At 47.4% G+C, this 16,941-nt stretch overlaps 1 protein-coding gene across 1 annotated transcript; it reads right to left on the reverse strand.

Annotated features, from left to right (window-relative positions):
• Positions 1-15,288: 15,288 nt before the first annotated feature.
• On the reverse strand, positions 15,289-16,129 carry LOC142577976 (gamma-interferon-inducible lysosomal thiol reductase-like). The gene has a single exon (XM_075687402.1). It carries the CDS (start codon positions 16,012-16,014, stop codon positions 15,334-15,336), a length of 681 nt encoding a protein of 226 aa, XP_075543517.1. The 5' UTR covers positions 16,015-16,129; the 3' UTR covers positions 15,289-15,333.
• Between the last annotated feature and the right edge of the window lie 812 nt (positions 16,130-16,941).

Genomic DNA, 16,941 nt, shown 5'->3' on the forward strand with positions numbered 1-16,941 from the left:
AAAGGCGTGCAGGTCTCTTTATTTACAAAATGTCTATGGCTAAAGCGACGCCTGACGTCTCCCTTGAGTTTTTTATTTACAGGTACGTTAGATGGATGCGGCAGTATTTTTTCATGGAACTACGGCCGACGTCAGTAATTGGTTTGCCATCCTTTACGTTATGATACGCGGGGTATACGCATGCCGAACAGCTAAATCCATGCTTCATGGACGTCAGCGCTCATTCTGTGTGCGTTGGGGTGCAGCATGCCTGTGTCGGTGCAGCTCGCACTGATTGGCGTGCTCGTCACTGCTGCAAGAACTGCCGCACAAGCTTCCATAGCATTGATATGGGCTTTCACAAAAGAAGTGCATTGAATTCGGTACTCCTCGACGCATTACTCTGACACGTGTGCTTCCCGATAAAATAACAGTGGTGCAATTACGCAACGCTACCATGCAATTCGCTTATTTGATTGATTGAAATGCGTCCGTGTTGAAGCGTTTAGCAATTTCTAAGATGTCGTAGCCAAAACTGCGATATGCAACTTAACAGAAACAGTAAACAAACGGAGCACAGAAGCGCAACTCTTCTTCAAACGGTTAGCTCCGTTGACCACTCTTCAAATGGAACGAGTGGCCATTGTCGTACCGTTTGCTTTGTCGTATAAAGCAGCTCTTCTTTATGGCTCTTCTTGGGAGGTTGCTTTGATTGTACCACTACGCAGACTGCTAATAACTTGGAAAGTGGTAGCGTTGATGATGATGATGATGATGATGATTTATGTTTCTTTCTTTTTTCTTTTTTTTAGGCGCAAGGGCCAGGGATGGCTAAAATGCGTCGAGGAATAATATGGGGTAGTCGATGATTCGGTGGATATTACAAGTGTCAGACGCATAGAGGCTCTATGGAGGCCTAGAATATTCCCTGTTAGGTACGTAAGATAGGCAAGTATTGAAATAATGCAAGGACGAGTGATGTAGGCAATGACCATAAAATATATTCTAAAGCGAAGTAACATGAGCAAATGTGTCGATACCAGTAGCACTACCGCCTCACTAAAACCCTTGAGCACAAGGGTGGGGAGGCACGTGCTCTACAAAACAGTAAGCTCGCAGCAATACCTTCTAGATAGAGGCAGGGCCACGAATCTCTCGGGCTGCACATGCAGCACAACGTCATGTAAGAAGTTAAGCACCGCCTTGGTTTCAAGCAGGGGTTCTGGGCCAAGAAACAGTGTCGAATGTGAGGGGATATGTTGTTTCTATGCCAAAGAAAAGTGCCTTCTTCGCTTTGTTTCCGCTCTCCGGCACTCCAGCAAGACGTGGAGTACGGTCAGCCTATCGCCATACCTACCACAGTGGGGAGGTTCAGCGCCAGTAAAAAGGACTGAATGTGTACCATATGTACGCCCTATTCTCAGACGGCAGAAGAGAACTTCAAATCGTCGTGACTTCGTTAGTGATGGCCATTTCCCTAAAGGTGGCTTGAGCAGATGGCGCTTGTTCAATGTTTACTCATCCCACAGTTGTTGCGAATAGTTCCTAAGTTTTTTGCGCAGGAATGACTTCAAGTCTCTGGAAGGAACAAGTATGGACTAGATTTCAAGTTTTGCTGCTGTAGACGCTGCCATTTTATCTCCAAGCTTGTTGCGCTCTGTGCACCTGTGCCTAGGGACCCAATATATTATAACCGGTTGGTTAGATGCATAGGTATTGCAAAGCGGTGAATAGAGGTCGCTTACTACAGGATTTTGCTGTTTTGGGGGCGATTTTAAAGTTTTTACGACACTCAAGGAATCTGTGAACAGCATTAATGACCTTTGGTAGCTTTGCTTTCTTAATATGTTTAGTAGCCGACAGTATTGCAGAGACCTCTCCCGTGAAGACACTGGTTTCTCGGTGTAGAACGTCAGACTCCGAAAACGCTGATCGGAGAGCCGCGTAAGAGACACCGGTTCGTGACTTTGACGCATCTGTATAAAACTCTGGGCAGGTGTACTTCGACTGGAGCGCTCGATAGTGCATATAGATGTATGTGCGCATCTGCAGCGTGTTTTGTAACACCTACAAAAGATGTGTCGAATTCAACGATTTGCCATTGCCACAGTGGTAACAGCTTTACTGGCGCCATGAGGTGATATTCGAGGATTGGGACACCCATTTTTTCCCTAATTTTTCTGGCCCGCATTGAAAAAACCTCCCTCACTGAGGGTTGATTGCGGAATATGCAGCACACGTCATATCGTTAACACACGTGTAGCAAGGATGCCGAGGGTTAGACTGTACTTTGAAGAAATATGTGAAACTACTATATTTTCTTTGTAGGTTAAGGGACAACTCATTTGATTCAAGCTGTAGTGTCTGAATAGGGCTTGTTCTGAAGACGCCTGTGACCACACAGATACCAGGATGGTGGATGGGGTGCAGTATTTTTAGCGTGCTCGGCGCAGCAGAGTGATATACCACCGCAACATTGTGCAAACGTGATCGAACAAGGCTTTTGTAGAGGTTGAACATGGCACTTCCTACCACTTCCCCACGTTGTATGAGAGAGAATTTTCAATAATGGAATTGTTTTCAGGCATTTTGCCTTCAGATATTTGATCTGTGGGATAAACGTCAATTTTGCATCAAGCACTATACCTAAAAACTTGTGCTCCTTGTTCCCGGGTGTTCGTTGCCAATACAGTTCCATACAAGGATCTGGGACCAACCATCTCTTTCTTGAGAAATGTATACAGGAACTTTATTCTGGGGGTTAAGCTTGAATACGTTTTCTTCTGCCCATTTGCCCACTTAGTTTAGTCCATGCTGTACTTGTCGCTCATAAACTTCAAGGTTACAACATTTGAAGGCTAATTGTAAATCATCTACATAGACAGAATATATCATTGTTGAAGGTAGCGATAAACGGCGTCAGGTCAACTTAACAATCAACAGCGTGCACCTGAGTACACTCCATTGTGGTACACCATTTTCTTGCTCCCGAAATCCTCGTATAGACGCTGCTTTTTCTATCGAAGAACTGGAGGCCGCACTTGCTGGGTGCAGGTGATCTTCGTCACCAGGACACGACGGCATCACATACTCTGCGCTTGCAAACCTTGGTCAAGAGGCCAGAGATGCCCTGCTTGGCTTATACAATGCATCATGGCGTGATGGCCTGGTCCCTAAAATGTGGAAATCCAGTCGGCTTGTTCCACTCCTCAAGGCTGGCAAATCCCCGTTTGAATTGTCATCTTACCATCCAATAGCACTGGTCAGCTGTGTCGGCAAGGTAATGGAGACAATGATCCTTAAACGGTTAGAATGGTACTTGGAATTTTACGTCTATCCAGAGGTAATGGCTGGTTTTCGACGTGGCCGCTCGTCAATAGATAGCGTTATCGACCTGGTAACATACGTACAACACCAGAAACATCTCAAACGAATCACTGCGGCCCTATTCCTTGATGTTAAAGGTGCGTACGACAATGTAGATCGTCATAAAATTCTGGACGCCTTAGAAGCTGTAGGTATTGGTGGACGCACCTTTCGCTGGATATTCAACTATTTGAATGGAAGATCTTTCTTTATTTTGACTGAAAACGGACCAACGCCATCTAGCTATACCAGTCGTGGTGTACCGCAAGGCGGAGTACTCAGCCCTACCCTTTTCAACCTGGTGCTTGTTGGTCTCGCTGATTCGTTACCGCAAACCGTTCAGCTCTCCGTATATGCAGACGACATTTACATATGGGCTTCAGGTGTGACACGTGTACAAGTCCGCGCACGACTTCAGAAAGCCTCAACGGCTGTGTAAACTTACCTAAGAAGACAAGGCCGGGAGCTTTCCGCTGAGAAACGTGCACTCGTTGCTTTTACTCGCACAGCGATGGCCCCGTATGCTTAGCGGATTAATGACCAAATTATACGATATAGACAAACGCACCCATTTCTTGGCGTCATCATTGATAGAAACTTGTCTTGGAGCCCTCACATCTCGTACATGACAAAGCGTTTGGCCGCCATTGTGCACCTTCTTGCGTTTCTCGGCGGGAAGTCCTGGGGCGCAACAGTACCGTCAACGTTGCAACTATATAAAGCACTGTTTATGGGCTTCCTGCAGTACAGCTTACCTGTACTAGAAAATACTTGCACTATGAATATTCGCAAACTCCAGAGCGTGCAAGCCCAAGCACTCAGGACTTGTCTCGGTCTTCCCAAAACTACGTCATCGATTGCGACAGTGGCCATAGCCAGAGACGCTCCTTTGACAGCCTACATTGATACAGATGTCCTGAGAGCGCACATCGGACACCTGACTCGGATTTCCTCACATCATCTTGCTTGCTTGCAAGCAAAAAGGCCATTTTCAACTTTTGCTAAAACTATTCTAAGACATCAGTCGTACTTGCCATCAGAATGTACGCCCACTAAACGATTGTCAGACCCATTATGGTGTCTGCACCGGCCGCAAGTGCAACTGACAATTCCAGGAATAAGAAAGAAAGGTGGAGCGCCATTGCAAGCTTTGAAACAAGCAACTTTGGAGCACATTAACAACGTGCACAGATTCAGGCAAGATCTATACACAGATGGCTCAGGAAAACTCAACAGCTCTGCTGCTGCAGTCATCATCCCGGCACAATCTGAGGCACTCAAATTAAGAACTTCATTTGTGACCACATCGACGGGTGCAGAACTCGCGGCGCTCCGTGCTGCACTAGATTTCATTAAACAGAAGCCACCGCAACAATGGACAGTCTTTAGTGGCTCCAAGGTAGCCCTTCAGTGCATACGAAGCCCAATGCGCCACGGACCCAAAGAACAACTGGCCTCAGAAATTCGGCACATATATCATCAAAGCCATGACAAGGGACACAGCATAATATTTCAGTGGCTCCCAGGACATTGTAACATCAGCGGGAATGACCATGCCGACGAAGCCGCCCGATCTGCACATGAAAGTGGTCAACGAGTCTTCATTCCGCTTTCGCGAACACATGCTGCGGCTGAGCTGCGATTGATGTCCCGTGAGTGTACTTTGTCCCTGTGGGACTCGAATGTTTTCACCATGTGTAGGTTGCGTTCGTTGTCTCCGACATACGGATGCACCTCCCACCTGGATTACCACGATGTGAACAGACCATGCTCTACCGTCTGTGGTAGGCGTTGCCTTTACGAACTCATATGCTTTCCTCATAAGAATGGCCAACAGCCCCACGTGCGACACATGTAACATCGACGAGACGCTCGCACACATTATCTGTGTCTGCCCCCGATACAGTGCTGAGAGGCAAGTGATGTGCAGAGTACTGGACCAGTTGGACAATCGTCCACTTTCAGAACTAAAAGCTCTAGGTCAATGCTCCAAAAGAACATCCGCGTTGAAGGCCTTACTCGCGCTATTAAGGTTCTTGCGGTCCACGGGGCTTCACGACAGACTCTAAGAAAGCCGCCTCCTACCGCTTTGTAGTGTACGCGCTTTGTTCGTGCTTGTCTCCCTTTGCTTTTATCTCCTCCTTCCACTCTGTTTCTCTTTTTATCCCCCTTAACCCTTCCCCCTGCGCAGGGTAGACAACCGGAACTACATCTGGTTAACCTCCCTGCCTTTCTCTGCATTATTTTCTCTCTCTCTTGCGTAAATGGACGGGACAGTATATTGCCAATGCTGACTCGAAAAGTACGGTTGGACAGGTAGCTTTCTAAAATGTTGAACAAATTTCCTCGTACGCCCTTCTGCGACAGGTCTCGTAATATCCTGTAGCCCCATGTTGTGTCGTACGCCTTCGCCTTTGCCATCTGGGAATATAGACAAGAAGTACTGCTTATGTAATAATAATAATAATAATAATATAATGATTTATTTCCATCACCATTACATTGATGGAGGGGATGGGAATAAAAGCGATTGACGCTTGACTAAGTGACTAAATGCATCACCGATGTTTGCTTCGTTGTGCACTACATAGCCGGTTGTACATCGACCTTCCCTAAAGGCACATTGAAATGGGTCGACCCTAGAAGATGTAGAAGACGGCGATTGATAATTTTCTAAAAAAACTCACTGCCCTTCCACTATGTGAAGAAGGATGCCCAGCGAAGCTGTGTATGTGGGCCCCTTAACGCCTGCTTCACGTCCGCCGCGGCTCGGGCCGGTATTGCACCATCTTCGGGATCGGCCCACGTATGGGGAGCGCTTAACGCCTGCTTCACCTCCGCCGCGGCTCGGGCCGATATTGCACTGTCTTCGGAATCGGCCCACGTATAGGGAGTGCTTAACGCCTGCTTCACCTCCACCGCGGATCGGCCCTGTATTGCACCATCTTCAGTATCGGCCCACGTATGGAGAGTGCTTAACGCCTGCTTCGCCTCCGCCGCGCGTCGGGCCAGTATTGCACTATATTTGGGCTCGGCCCACGCATAGGGTGTGCTTAACGCCTACTTCAGCTACACCGCGGGTCAGCCCGGCATTGCACCATCTTCGGGATCGGCTTAAACCTGCTTCACCTGTTATTGTACGCGCGCTTCTTCTTGGTGGAATATCGATCAGGGACAATGATCAAAGATAACAAAATTATAATGAAATAAACCAGGGTAACTGCATGGCGCGAAAATATGCAGATGACCAGTGGTCTTCTAGGTAAATGTAAGGATACATAAACATATATATCCATGACATATAAGTAAGAGAAAAAATTATTAAATATTCTAAATGCACTGATTGAAAAAAGTGAAAGCCCCCGACCGGAATAAGCGTGTTTCTTTTAAAAGCTGCACTAGCCTGAGGTGAACCAATCGACTTCCCGAGAAGAGGAATCGAGGCAATTATAGGAGATTAATATGAAAAACAGTGCTAGGAAAAAAATATTGCCTATGTACTCAAACTGAATCGGGGAGACCGGGAAGTCTTTGCTAATGTAATCTCCGTGGCTTGTCTGGCGATTTCCTTCAACGTGCCAGCAGGCGAAATGAAGTAGAAACATATATTCTAATCGAATGGTATTTGCTGTTCAGATTGTATTCGACTTCAGAATTCGCTATTAAAATGATCGAATAGCCGTTTCCATTCGAGTGTAATGCATAACAGCACTTTTGAAGTCTCGAAGCTGAGGGACCGATGCAGGTGAGGACTCTTATTCCGAATGATTATGCTGCTGGAGAGTTCCTGAAAGAATTAACGCGTGGGTGCTAATCGGTTCTGCTGAACAAGTTCTCAGGTGTCATTCAATATAAATACCCCGTTTTAGGGCAGTCTGTAAACCTGATTCAGGCAACGAAAACATTTTTTTGACAGTCATGTCTGAAAGCCATCAAAACTGGGTGCCTAATGTGAAAACACTTCGCTACTTCAACGAACGCAGCATGCCTACAAATATATCTACGTGTATGTGAGGCAGGCCATTCCTTTAATTGCTTCAACTTTGTCCTTATGATAGCGCACCGGATAACTGAGAGCAGCCGTTTCTAATACAGAAGCTGCTTAGTTGAGCGGGCGTACAGTTCGCAACGGAATTACATTTAGGTATAAAATATAAGAGCCTAGAAAAAAGCCGATGGACGCAACAACCTTCTTTCTTCGTTGTTATTCTTTCTTTAAACAAATTCTGACGCTTCACGTATACGCGATGCCTCATGACTTCGAGCGTACCGGAATCTTGGAAAAACGCTAACATAATCCTAATTCATAAGAAAGGGGAAGCCAAAGACTTGAAAAATTATAGACCGGTCAGCTTACTGTCCGTTGCCTACAAAGTATTTACTAAGGTAATTGCAAATAGAATCAGGAACACCTTAGACTTCTGTCAACCAAAGGAGCAGGCAGGATTCCGTAGAGGCTACTCAACAGTAGACCATATTCACACTATCATTCAGGTGATACAGAAATCTGCGGAATATAACCAACCCTTATATATAGCTTTCATTGGTTACGAGAAATCGTTTGATTCAGTCGAAACCTCAGCAGTCATGGAGGCATTACGGAATCAGGGTGTAGATGAGCCATATGTAAAAATACTGGAAGATATCTATAGCGGCTCCACAGCCACCGTAGTCCTCCATAAAGCAAGCAACAAAATCCCAATAAAGAAAGGCGTCAGACAGGGAGATACGGTCTCTCCAATGCTATTTACAGCGTGTTTACAGGAGGTATTCAGACACCTGGATTGGGAAGAATTGGGGATAAAAGTTCATGGAGAATGCATTAGTAACTTGCGATTTGCTGATGATATCGCCTTGCTTAGTAACTCAAGGGACCAACTGCAATACATGCTCACTGACCTGGAGAGCCAAAGCAGAAGGGTGGGTCTAAAAATTAATTTGCGGAAAACTAAAGTAATGTTTAACAGTCTCGGAAGAGAACAGCAGTTTACGATAGGTAGTGAGGCACTTGAAGTGGTAAGGGAATACATCTACTTAGGGCAGGCAGTGACCGCGGATCCGGATCATGAGACTGAAATAATCAGAAGAGTAAGAATGGGCTGGGATGCGTTTGGCAGGCATTCTCAGATCATGAACAGCAGGTTGACATTATACCTCAAGAGAAAAGTGTATAATAGCTGTGTCTTACGAGTACTCACCTACGGGGCAGAAACCTGGAGGCTTAGGAAAAGGGTTCTGCTTAAATTGAGGACGACGCAACGAGCGATGGAAAGAAGAATGATAGGTGTAACGTTAAGGGATAAGAAAAGAGCAGACTCGGTGAGGGAACAAACGCGAGTTGATGAAATCTTAGTTGAAATCAAGATAAATAAATGGGCATGGGCAGGACATGTAATGAGGAGGGAAGATAACCGATGGTCATTAAGGGTTACGGACTGGATCCCAAGGGAAGGGAAGCGTAGCAGGGGGCGGTAGAAAGTTAGGGGGGCGGATGAGATTAAGAAGTTTGCAGGGACAACATGGCCACAATTAGTACATGACCGGCGTAGTTGGAGAAGTATGGGAGAGGCCTTTGCCCTGCAGTCGGCGTAACCAGGCTGCTGCTGCTGCTGCTGCTGCTGCTGCTGCTGCTGCTGATGATGATGATGATGATGACGACAATGACGACGACGTCTGGCGATAAGGTACCATGTTCAGTTCTCACTCCCTGTGGCTCTTTAACGTGCACATAAACCGAAGAATACGTGTGTTTTTCCGCTTCGTTCCCATCGAATTCCGCGACCTGGTTTGAACCCGTGAGCTCGAGTTTAGCAGCGCCACGCCATATCCCCTACGTAGCCACTAATTGGGCTACCGCGCCGCTTTTTTCCCTTTTTGTTGTTATTGTTGGCGTGGAATGAACAAAAAATGGCACAGGGCTTACGGACCATGGATTAGCATATACACGGTATTTCATGCACCTTGTGCCAAGGATTTAAAAACTATGGGGTTAGCCACAGCTGAATCAAACCAACGCCATATGGTTCGCCGTCATGTGGCGCTCCTTAGAGTATTTTTCTATATTCCACTTAATTAGTCAATTAACTAAGATAGATTATGCAAAACGTTTATTATTCACTTGATGGCCAAGTGCGTTTCGTTGCATTGTAGAGAGGGTTCAGAAACGACCGATCCAATTTTTTGTGGCAACGTACGTGATGCACGGCGATTTTTTTCGGCGCTTAAAGAAAACCCGCGACATATGAAATAAAACCACGTAACTGCACTCATGAGCTATCGTATTGCAGCGCTCTCAACCGCGGTTCGTGCGGAAGAACCGCGCGCGCGCGGACCGCGGCGACGTGAGTGGCCACGGCTCTACTTATCGGCTTCACAGTGCGTCAGCATCTTTGTCGGTGGCTCACGCAGAGGAAGCGCCGTCGTCCCTGAGAAGCGACAGGCACGGCGCACTGTCATGACCGTCATGACCATGATTACCTTCAGTCATATGACCACCCACCAAGACGATAAATCAGTTCGTACATATATTAACATTTCTGTGTCACCTATGTGTCGTGTACTAAGCACCTTCGCTGGTCGTCTGTTTGCACAGAGTGCCATAGCTCATGATTTTTGTTTTTGCAGCTGAGCTGTCTATGGCTAGGATCTGGCGGATCGCGTCCGCGCGAAGACCAACAGTTTTTCACACGTGGGCCGATCCCGAAGACAGTGCAATGCCGGGCTGAACCGCGGCGCCGGTGAAAGCAGGCGTTAAGCACTCCCCATACGTGGGCCGATCCCGAAAAGCGTGCAATACAGGGCCGGCCTGCGGCGGAGGTGCAGTTCGCACTTGAGGGGCCCACATACACAGCTTCGCTGGTCATTCTTCTTCACAGTGTGCAAGGGCACTGAGTTTTCTATGGTATTGTTTGAGATGAGTCGGATATTTTCTACGCTATGTATGTAAAAGCGAATGGATTTTGTTTGTAATGCCGCCCATTCACCGCTTTCGCACGCTTCGCCTCTGCACGCATTATTCCTATAACGGCTAAATACCAACATAGCACGTGCTTCTAATTTACTTTTTTTCAGCTGATGCCTTCCGGTGGAGCTTCGTGCGGAAACAACTGCTGCTTACCTGGTACCACAACGTTGGATAATGCTCAGCCCGGAACGAGCATTTATAAAGAGCACCATAAAAATTGCCTCGTTTACAAGGCATCTTACGCCTACTTTATGAATTTGCACGTGGCACAGATTCGATGGATGCTTGCAATCCTTCCCAATAACTTTTTATAAAAGTAACACGATTCGGCATCAAGAGCGGGCGCGGTTGAGCAGTCGAATAAGAAAAACAAAAACACCGGCGTGCTGCTGAGCGAAGCTGGCGTAACGCGTGCCAGCTAGTGTTGAAAACGCGCGCGGCCAAACCGAAAACGGAAGTATGGCTAAAGTGTTAAACACGCCCGCTTGGTGCTCCAGAGTCAATTCGCCAACTGACATGGCGACTGAGCTCTATGGGAGTGTCTGCTCTTGTCGAATGTCTTTCTCCATGGGCGTGGTTTCTTCCCCTTCTGTGGGCTGCCATAGTAACGCGTTATTTTCCGATTCGCTGAGTGCTCTTCTTTCTTTTTCTTTTTTTTTTGGCGCTTGCTTGTTCGTCGGTGCCTTCTTGATTTATTATTTTGCTGCGCCACGAGCCCACGTGCATAGAGGTGTCGTCCTTCTGAACGATGCAGGCGCCGTGGCGCACGTGTTTCCATGCTTTTGACGCCACTTCGTTGTCGTCCAGGCGTCTCTTAACATTTCGCCATTCCGTACATAGCAGTGAACTGTGGAGGCTAGAGAGACTCCTCACAGTGGCATTGTTCGCACTTGGACATAGTTCGATGTTTGTTGGCCGCAGTTGTGCTCAACTCCGTTCAGTATTGAACGAAACCATTTTTATTCTTAGAAACAAGCAAACTGTGGAACACGGCTGCTGATGCGTTGTTTTGAATCATTTTTATTTTTGTTGTTCTTTTCGGCTTTTTCTTTGCAACCTGTCACGAGGAGACTCTCGCGCATGCTGGCGCGAGCGAACGCTGTTGACGCGCAGCGCAGCATATACGAAACTCGCGGAGTGATAACTTTTCTTGACCGAACTTCTTGCGTAGTTTCCACAGCGTTGACTGAACGGATTGTATAGTCGCTACAAATGCCTCGAACTCATCGTATGACCGGACACCGGGCTTCAACAGCATAAGATGACCATGGCGGGAAAAGCCCAATAGTCGCGAAGTACTTGACCCCCCCTGTAATGTTACGACACTCGGGACCAAATGACATTCAAGCAGCAGGGACCATACCACTGGTTTCTTCTCTCGTAGGACGGCGCAAACTATGGAAGCGTGAGCCACGGGTTGTATAAGTTGTACGGGTCTAGAACGGCTTCCGTGATGGTCGACGGGAGCGGTTACCATTGGAAAGCTGGTAGAGGCGGTTCACGCACCATTTCTTCAGGGGTCGTAAAGTTATTGCGTTAGGACAGTGGAGTGGCCCGACCTGACGCTGTGGAGACCTTTGGTTGACGACCATTTGTGCTGTATGAGGAAAAGATACTCAGAATGCCAAAGGCATCTTAGCGGACTAATACATTGGAACTGGCGCTATGGTCAGCGTTCGCATCACGTGGATATGTTAATGCTATTGACTAGCTTCAATACAGCGACATGCACGTTGTAATTGGTAATTAAAGCAAAACCAGGCATACTTAAATACTTAAAGACCTAATGGTGATTATCGCAAACATTAAGATGCCTGCCAATGCTATAGAGAGGGTGTCCTAGCTAATTTTAGCAAGAGTTTAAAAATATGCAAATGCGACGTAGCTAGATAGAACAAAGGTAGTGTTGTTTGGCGTTGCTTGGAGAAAGTCAAACTATTTTTTTCATTTCGCGTAAGAAGATAATTTGTGTTAATGAATTAATGAACATCTCGAATATTATAATTAAACAAAAAGTGTCAATGAGAAAATTGTAGATCGACATGAAAAACTCCCGGTACATCTTTCTGTTACTCAATACGGGCTACATAAAAGTGTTTTTCCGAGCGTGAAACAAGCCCGCAAATGCACGCAAAATTGCCGCGCGACTAGCGGCTCGAGGCACTTGACGCCACACTACCCATGTCCCCGCCGCGCCGCTCCTTCTCCCCGCTAGGCTCCACCCACCCTCGCCGCGTCGCTATGCTGCGCGATGCTATTCTTATACTCTGCTTTCACTCTCTCTCAGATCCCCCTCCCCCGGCTCGGCGAAGTTGCGAACGTCAAGAGAAACCCAGCGAAGTTCTAACAGCTCCACTGTAAAAGTACTGCTAGCTTTCACTGCAACTGTTTCAAAGGGCATTTGTAGTTGTAAGTGCTCGCAGGTGCCCTTATCCCTTATGCCCTTATCACTGCCCTTATCAATGCCCTTATCAACTATTATGGGGACACCGCCCGATGAAGCGAAAGCGTTGTTATGGTCTTCAAAGTAAATTGCATATTGCCACATAAAGTTTGCGTGTGCAGTGTTGCGGTGTGTCTCTTGCACATAGAGCATCCTACGATTAAACTTGCGTCAGACTTCCTCAATGTCATCAAGATTGTATATAATACCTGGGGTATAATCAACATAAAACAAAACAGACCTTACGATATCCTCATTTGTTGTCATAAAATGTCTCACAGGGGCAAACGGTTCAGGTTACAAATATATTACGTGGTACTTGGGGAATGTTTCTTTTGGTTTCACGAAGAACTGCAATGTTTAATCGTATGCCCCCTTTTCAGGGAGCGATCAAGGAGTAGTAGAAAATTGTTTTCCACACACACAGACACACACACACACACATACGCACACTGTGGGGATGCGCGACTCTCGCGCGTCCCCTGATATGTTTTTCCCGCATGGCGCGTCTCCTGTAATCCGGCTTCGTCGCGTGGCCTGCGTGATGCCCGCGGCGGTCGATGTGGTTGGGGCGCAGTGCGAGAGATGGCGCGAGTGTTGCGTTGCTAACGCTGCCTCACGGCAGGGTTACTTGGGGGCGCAGGGGAGAACGGGCGGGCTCTTCCCCGGCGGGTCGGCGAACGGCGTGGACATCCCGCGCGCCGCCGACCCATGCTTCTGCGAGACCGCCTCGCGTGGCCGCCTTGGAATGCGCCACCATTCGCGTGACAGTACGCGCGAACGACCAGGCGTTGGGATCCAGCATGGGGCGAACATATTCGCTCGTTTTCCGGTCGCGGTGAGTCGGACTTCTAGATTTGTCGCGCGCCCATCGGCATGTTTTGTGGACAGCAACTCGGCTAGCAGGCATTGATCTATCAACGGTGCAATAAATGCCCTTGTGACTGTTAGCACTACTGTGTTGTCGTTCCTTTGTCCCAAGAGCACGGGTGTGAGAGACCCCACAACATACACACACACACACACACACACACACACACACACATATATATATATATATATATATATATATATATAGTCACGTCATAAGAAGCGAACAAACACTGACACCATGGACAACATAGGGGAAATTACATGCGCTTATTAAATGAAATAAAGACACTATAAATTTATGGAAATTTAAGTGGATGAAAAAAACAACTTGCCTCAGGTGAGAACCAAACCCACAACCTTCGCATTTCGCGTGCGATGCCCTACAAATCTAGCTACCATGGCGCTGTTTCCCCATCCATTTTTCTTGGGTATTTATGTGTCCTAGCAGAACCCTGGGAGTGTTGAACCCTGGGAGTGTGTGGGAGTGGGAGTGTAGCAGAACCCTGGGAGCATCGCACGCGAAATACGAAGTTTGTGGGTTCGGGTCCCACCTGCGGCAAGTTGTTTTTTCATCCACTTTAATTTCAATTAATTTATAGTTTCTTTATTTCATTTATTAAGCACAAGTAATTTCCCCTATGTTGTCCATGGTGTCAGTGTTTGTTGGCTTCTTAAGATATGACTAATAAAAATCGGGCCCCTCGGTTAACCCCCTTTCTTCTCGTATATATATATAAATCGAAAAATCTGACGGCGATGGTAGCCACCCTCCACCCCCTCCCACCCCCCGAGTCCAAGAAGGGAACGCTGCAAGGTTGCAAGAACGCATCCAAACGCCAGCCGGGCAACGTCGCTATAACCTAAAGTAAAATACTGAAGGTTGGATAACTACACCAGGTTAAACCTTGCCGCCCAGAAATTCGGAAGTGAAAAGAAGCGAAAGAAAGACAGGAAACACGAAACAGTGAGATAGAAAGGAAAAGATTGAGGAGGAGGACAAGAAAAGGCGACTGCTAATTTCCTCCAGGTGGGTCAGTCTGGAAGTGCCGTCTATGTGAAGCAGAGGCCGAAGAGGTGTGTGGCCTCCTCCGGGGTGCCTTAAATGTCCGAACACCCGACATCGGTTCAGCCCACAGGGTCCCCTTTCCCTGGACACGGCTACACTCGCGAAGGTCCAATCCTCATGTATGTGGGGTCCCAACACACCAAACGCCTGCTGACGCGGACGCCCAGGCAGTGCTCCCGCGTTCCCTGTGTTTTCCCTCTGTGGAAAACGGTAACGCTACATGTGCTCGCTGGTCGGAAAGCGATATTTCTTTTGCTCGAGCGGTCGCGACTGCTTTCTTTGTAGCGCGCGCATTCTGCAAACATATGAATGTGTGCACGATTAAAGAAAGTTTAAGCGGCACTTATCCCTACGTGGATGAATCTGAAAGCATTCCAAATACTGCGCGCGTCTCTTAGATATTCCACAACGCAAGGTCGGCCATTCTCCCACTAAAGGCCTTAATTCACTTCGCCTTAATTAGCACCAAAGGTCGTGGGTTCGACTCCCACGAAAGGTCGAGGATTCATAGCCCTTTTACACCATTTCTCGTTAACATCCCTGCCTTCTCTCTTTATTTCCTCCTCCTCGCATTACTAGAACGAAACAAAACATCTGGAACAAGGAAGCAAGCTTTATAACGGTCTGTTTACAAAATAAGGTTTACGAGAAGCAGTACTCATTCACACTTTCAGCATTCTGGCACACGTACGGTTTCTCGGGCCCGAGAACCTCACACAGCAAGCCGAACAGATCCTTGCTGGCTCTTTTGGCCATCGTTTCATTGTGCACGCCATTGAGCTCAAGCCAGGGAACGTAGTCGATGGTCGGCTGGTGTCCGCGCGTTCGATTGCCCATCTCGTACAGCAGCTCGCTGCCCTCCGGTCCTCGGCTGCACCTGTCCAGTACAGGCCAATCCGTGCCCACTTTCCGCGCGCAAGGCTCACCTGCCTGCGCGGGATCGTGCCGTAGGAACATGCAGGCGACGAAATCCAGGAGCTTTCTCGTTGGGTGCACGTACTTGACGGCGCAGGTTTGCACTTCGTTCACGTAGCATTCTTTGACGCCATGCTGGCAAGTGAAGGTAACCGTGCCGTTATCAACCTTCATGTGGGCGTTGCCGAAAGGAAGAAGGTCGAGGGTGATGTACTCTTCCAGCTTGCCGTAAGTGGGCCAGAGCTGTTGCAGGATGAAGCGGTGGCAGGCAGGACAGAGGCCTTCGTAGAAAAGAGTGGCGTTGATCGGAGATGCGGTACGCGCTGGTCCTCCGAAAGCTTGCAGCGGAGACACTGCACAGGCAGTCAACACTACCGAAGCTATGATGACAGCACTCGAGTACTTCATGCCTGAGCGTTCGAGGAACCGAAGATGCTGGCGCAAAATTGGGTGAAACTGCCAGACGGAGCCGTGGCAATGCTCGCCAGAGAGGCGGCTCGCTGCTTAAGAGATGTGGCCTTCCGCTATCAGTGCTCACGTGACGCACTGAAATGTTGTCTTCGTATATGGGGACGCCGACGCCTACACATACTAGAGATAAGAAGACCCCGTGTATTCGTATCAGTGCGTGCGTATGTACTTTCCCGCCGTGTAAACTGTCAGTCTTTACTTCCGTGCTCTACATTTGCGCTATATTACTTCCACGAACTAAACCACAAAGTTAACTTCACTAATAAGAACCGGGGTTTTAGGCAAACCTATTCCATTATGCATTAGTTTCGTGTATTTCCTACGTATGCTTTGTAAATTACAGGAAGTTTGGAAACTGAGCTTCTTGATGCATTTGTTCTTAATTATGTTTTACGTTGTTGTTAGTCTGTGCTTGTGTTGTGTATTGTGTGCAGTCTTTTCGCGCAGTTCCCAAGTTTTTGCTTAAGTCGCTTATCCATCTATTCTGTCCTACCTATACAATAAAAACCAAAACGCAGAATAGCAATTTCGTATGGGTCTGAGAATGCCAACAAATGACTAGTTTATGCGATGGTGGCTAATTGGAACTATTTTAGGATTGTCTCCCTTGAAGGCACTCTAATATCGTGTATATTTTTACTTCCCAGCTACCTATAAGAATTGAATATTAAACATCCTTGAACAGGTTTTACGATATTGGAGCCGGGTTCATGCGTTGGTTTTACTACATATCGTCTGCAGGTGGTGTTTGTATTCTTCATAAGCCCTCATTATCGTGGGCTGACAGCTCAGATGTTAATATTAGCGCAGGCCATTCGCTATTTCAGTAGTCTACTTTGCGGTAACATTCATGGTGCTCGCATT

This window comes from Dermacentor variabilis, chromosome 4, assembly GCF_050947875.1.
Source record: "Dermacentor variabilis isolate Ectoservices chromosome 4, ASM5094787v1, whole genome shotgun sequence".
Classification (NCBI taxonomy): domain Eukaryota; kingdom Metazoa; phylum Arthropoda; class Arachnida; order Ixodida; family Ixodidae; genus Dermacentor; species Dermacentor variabilis.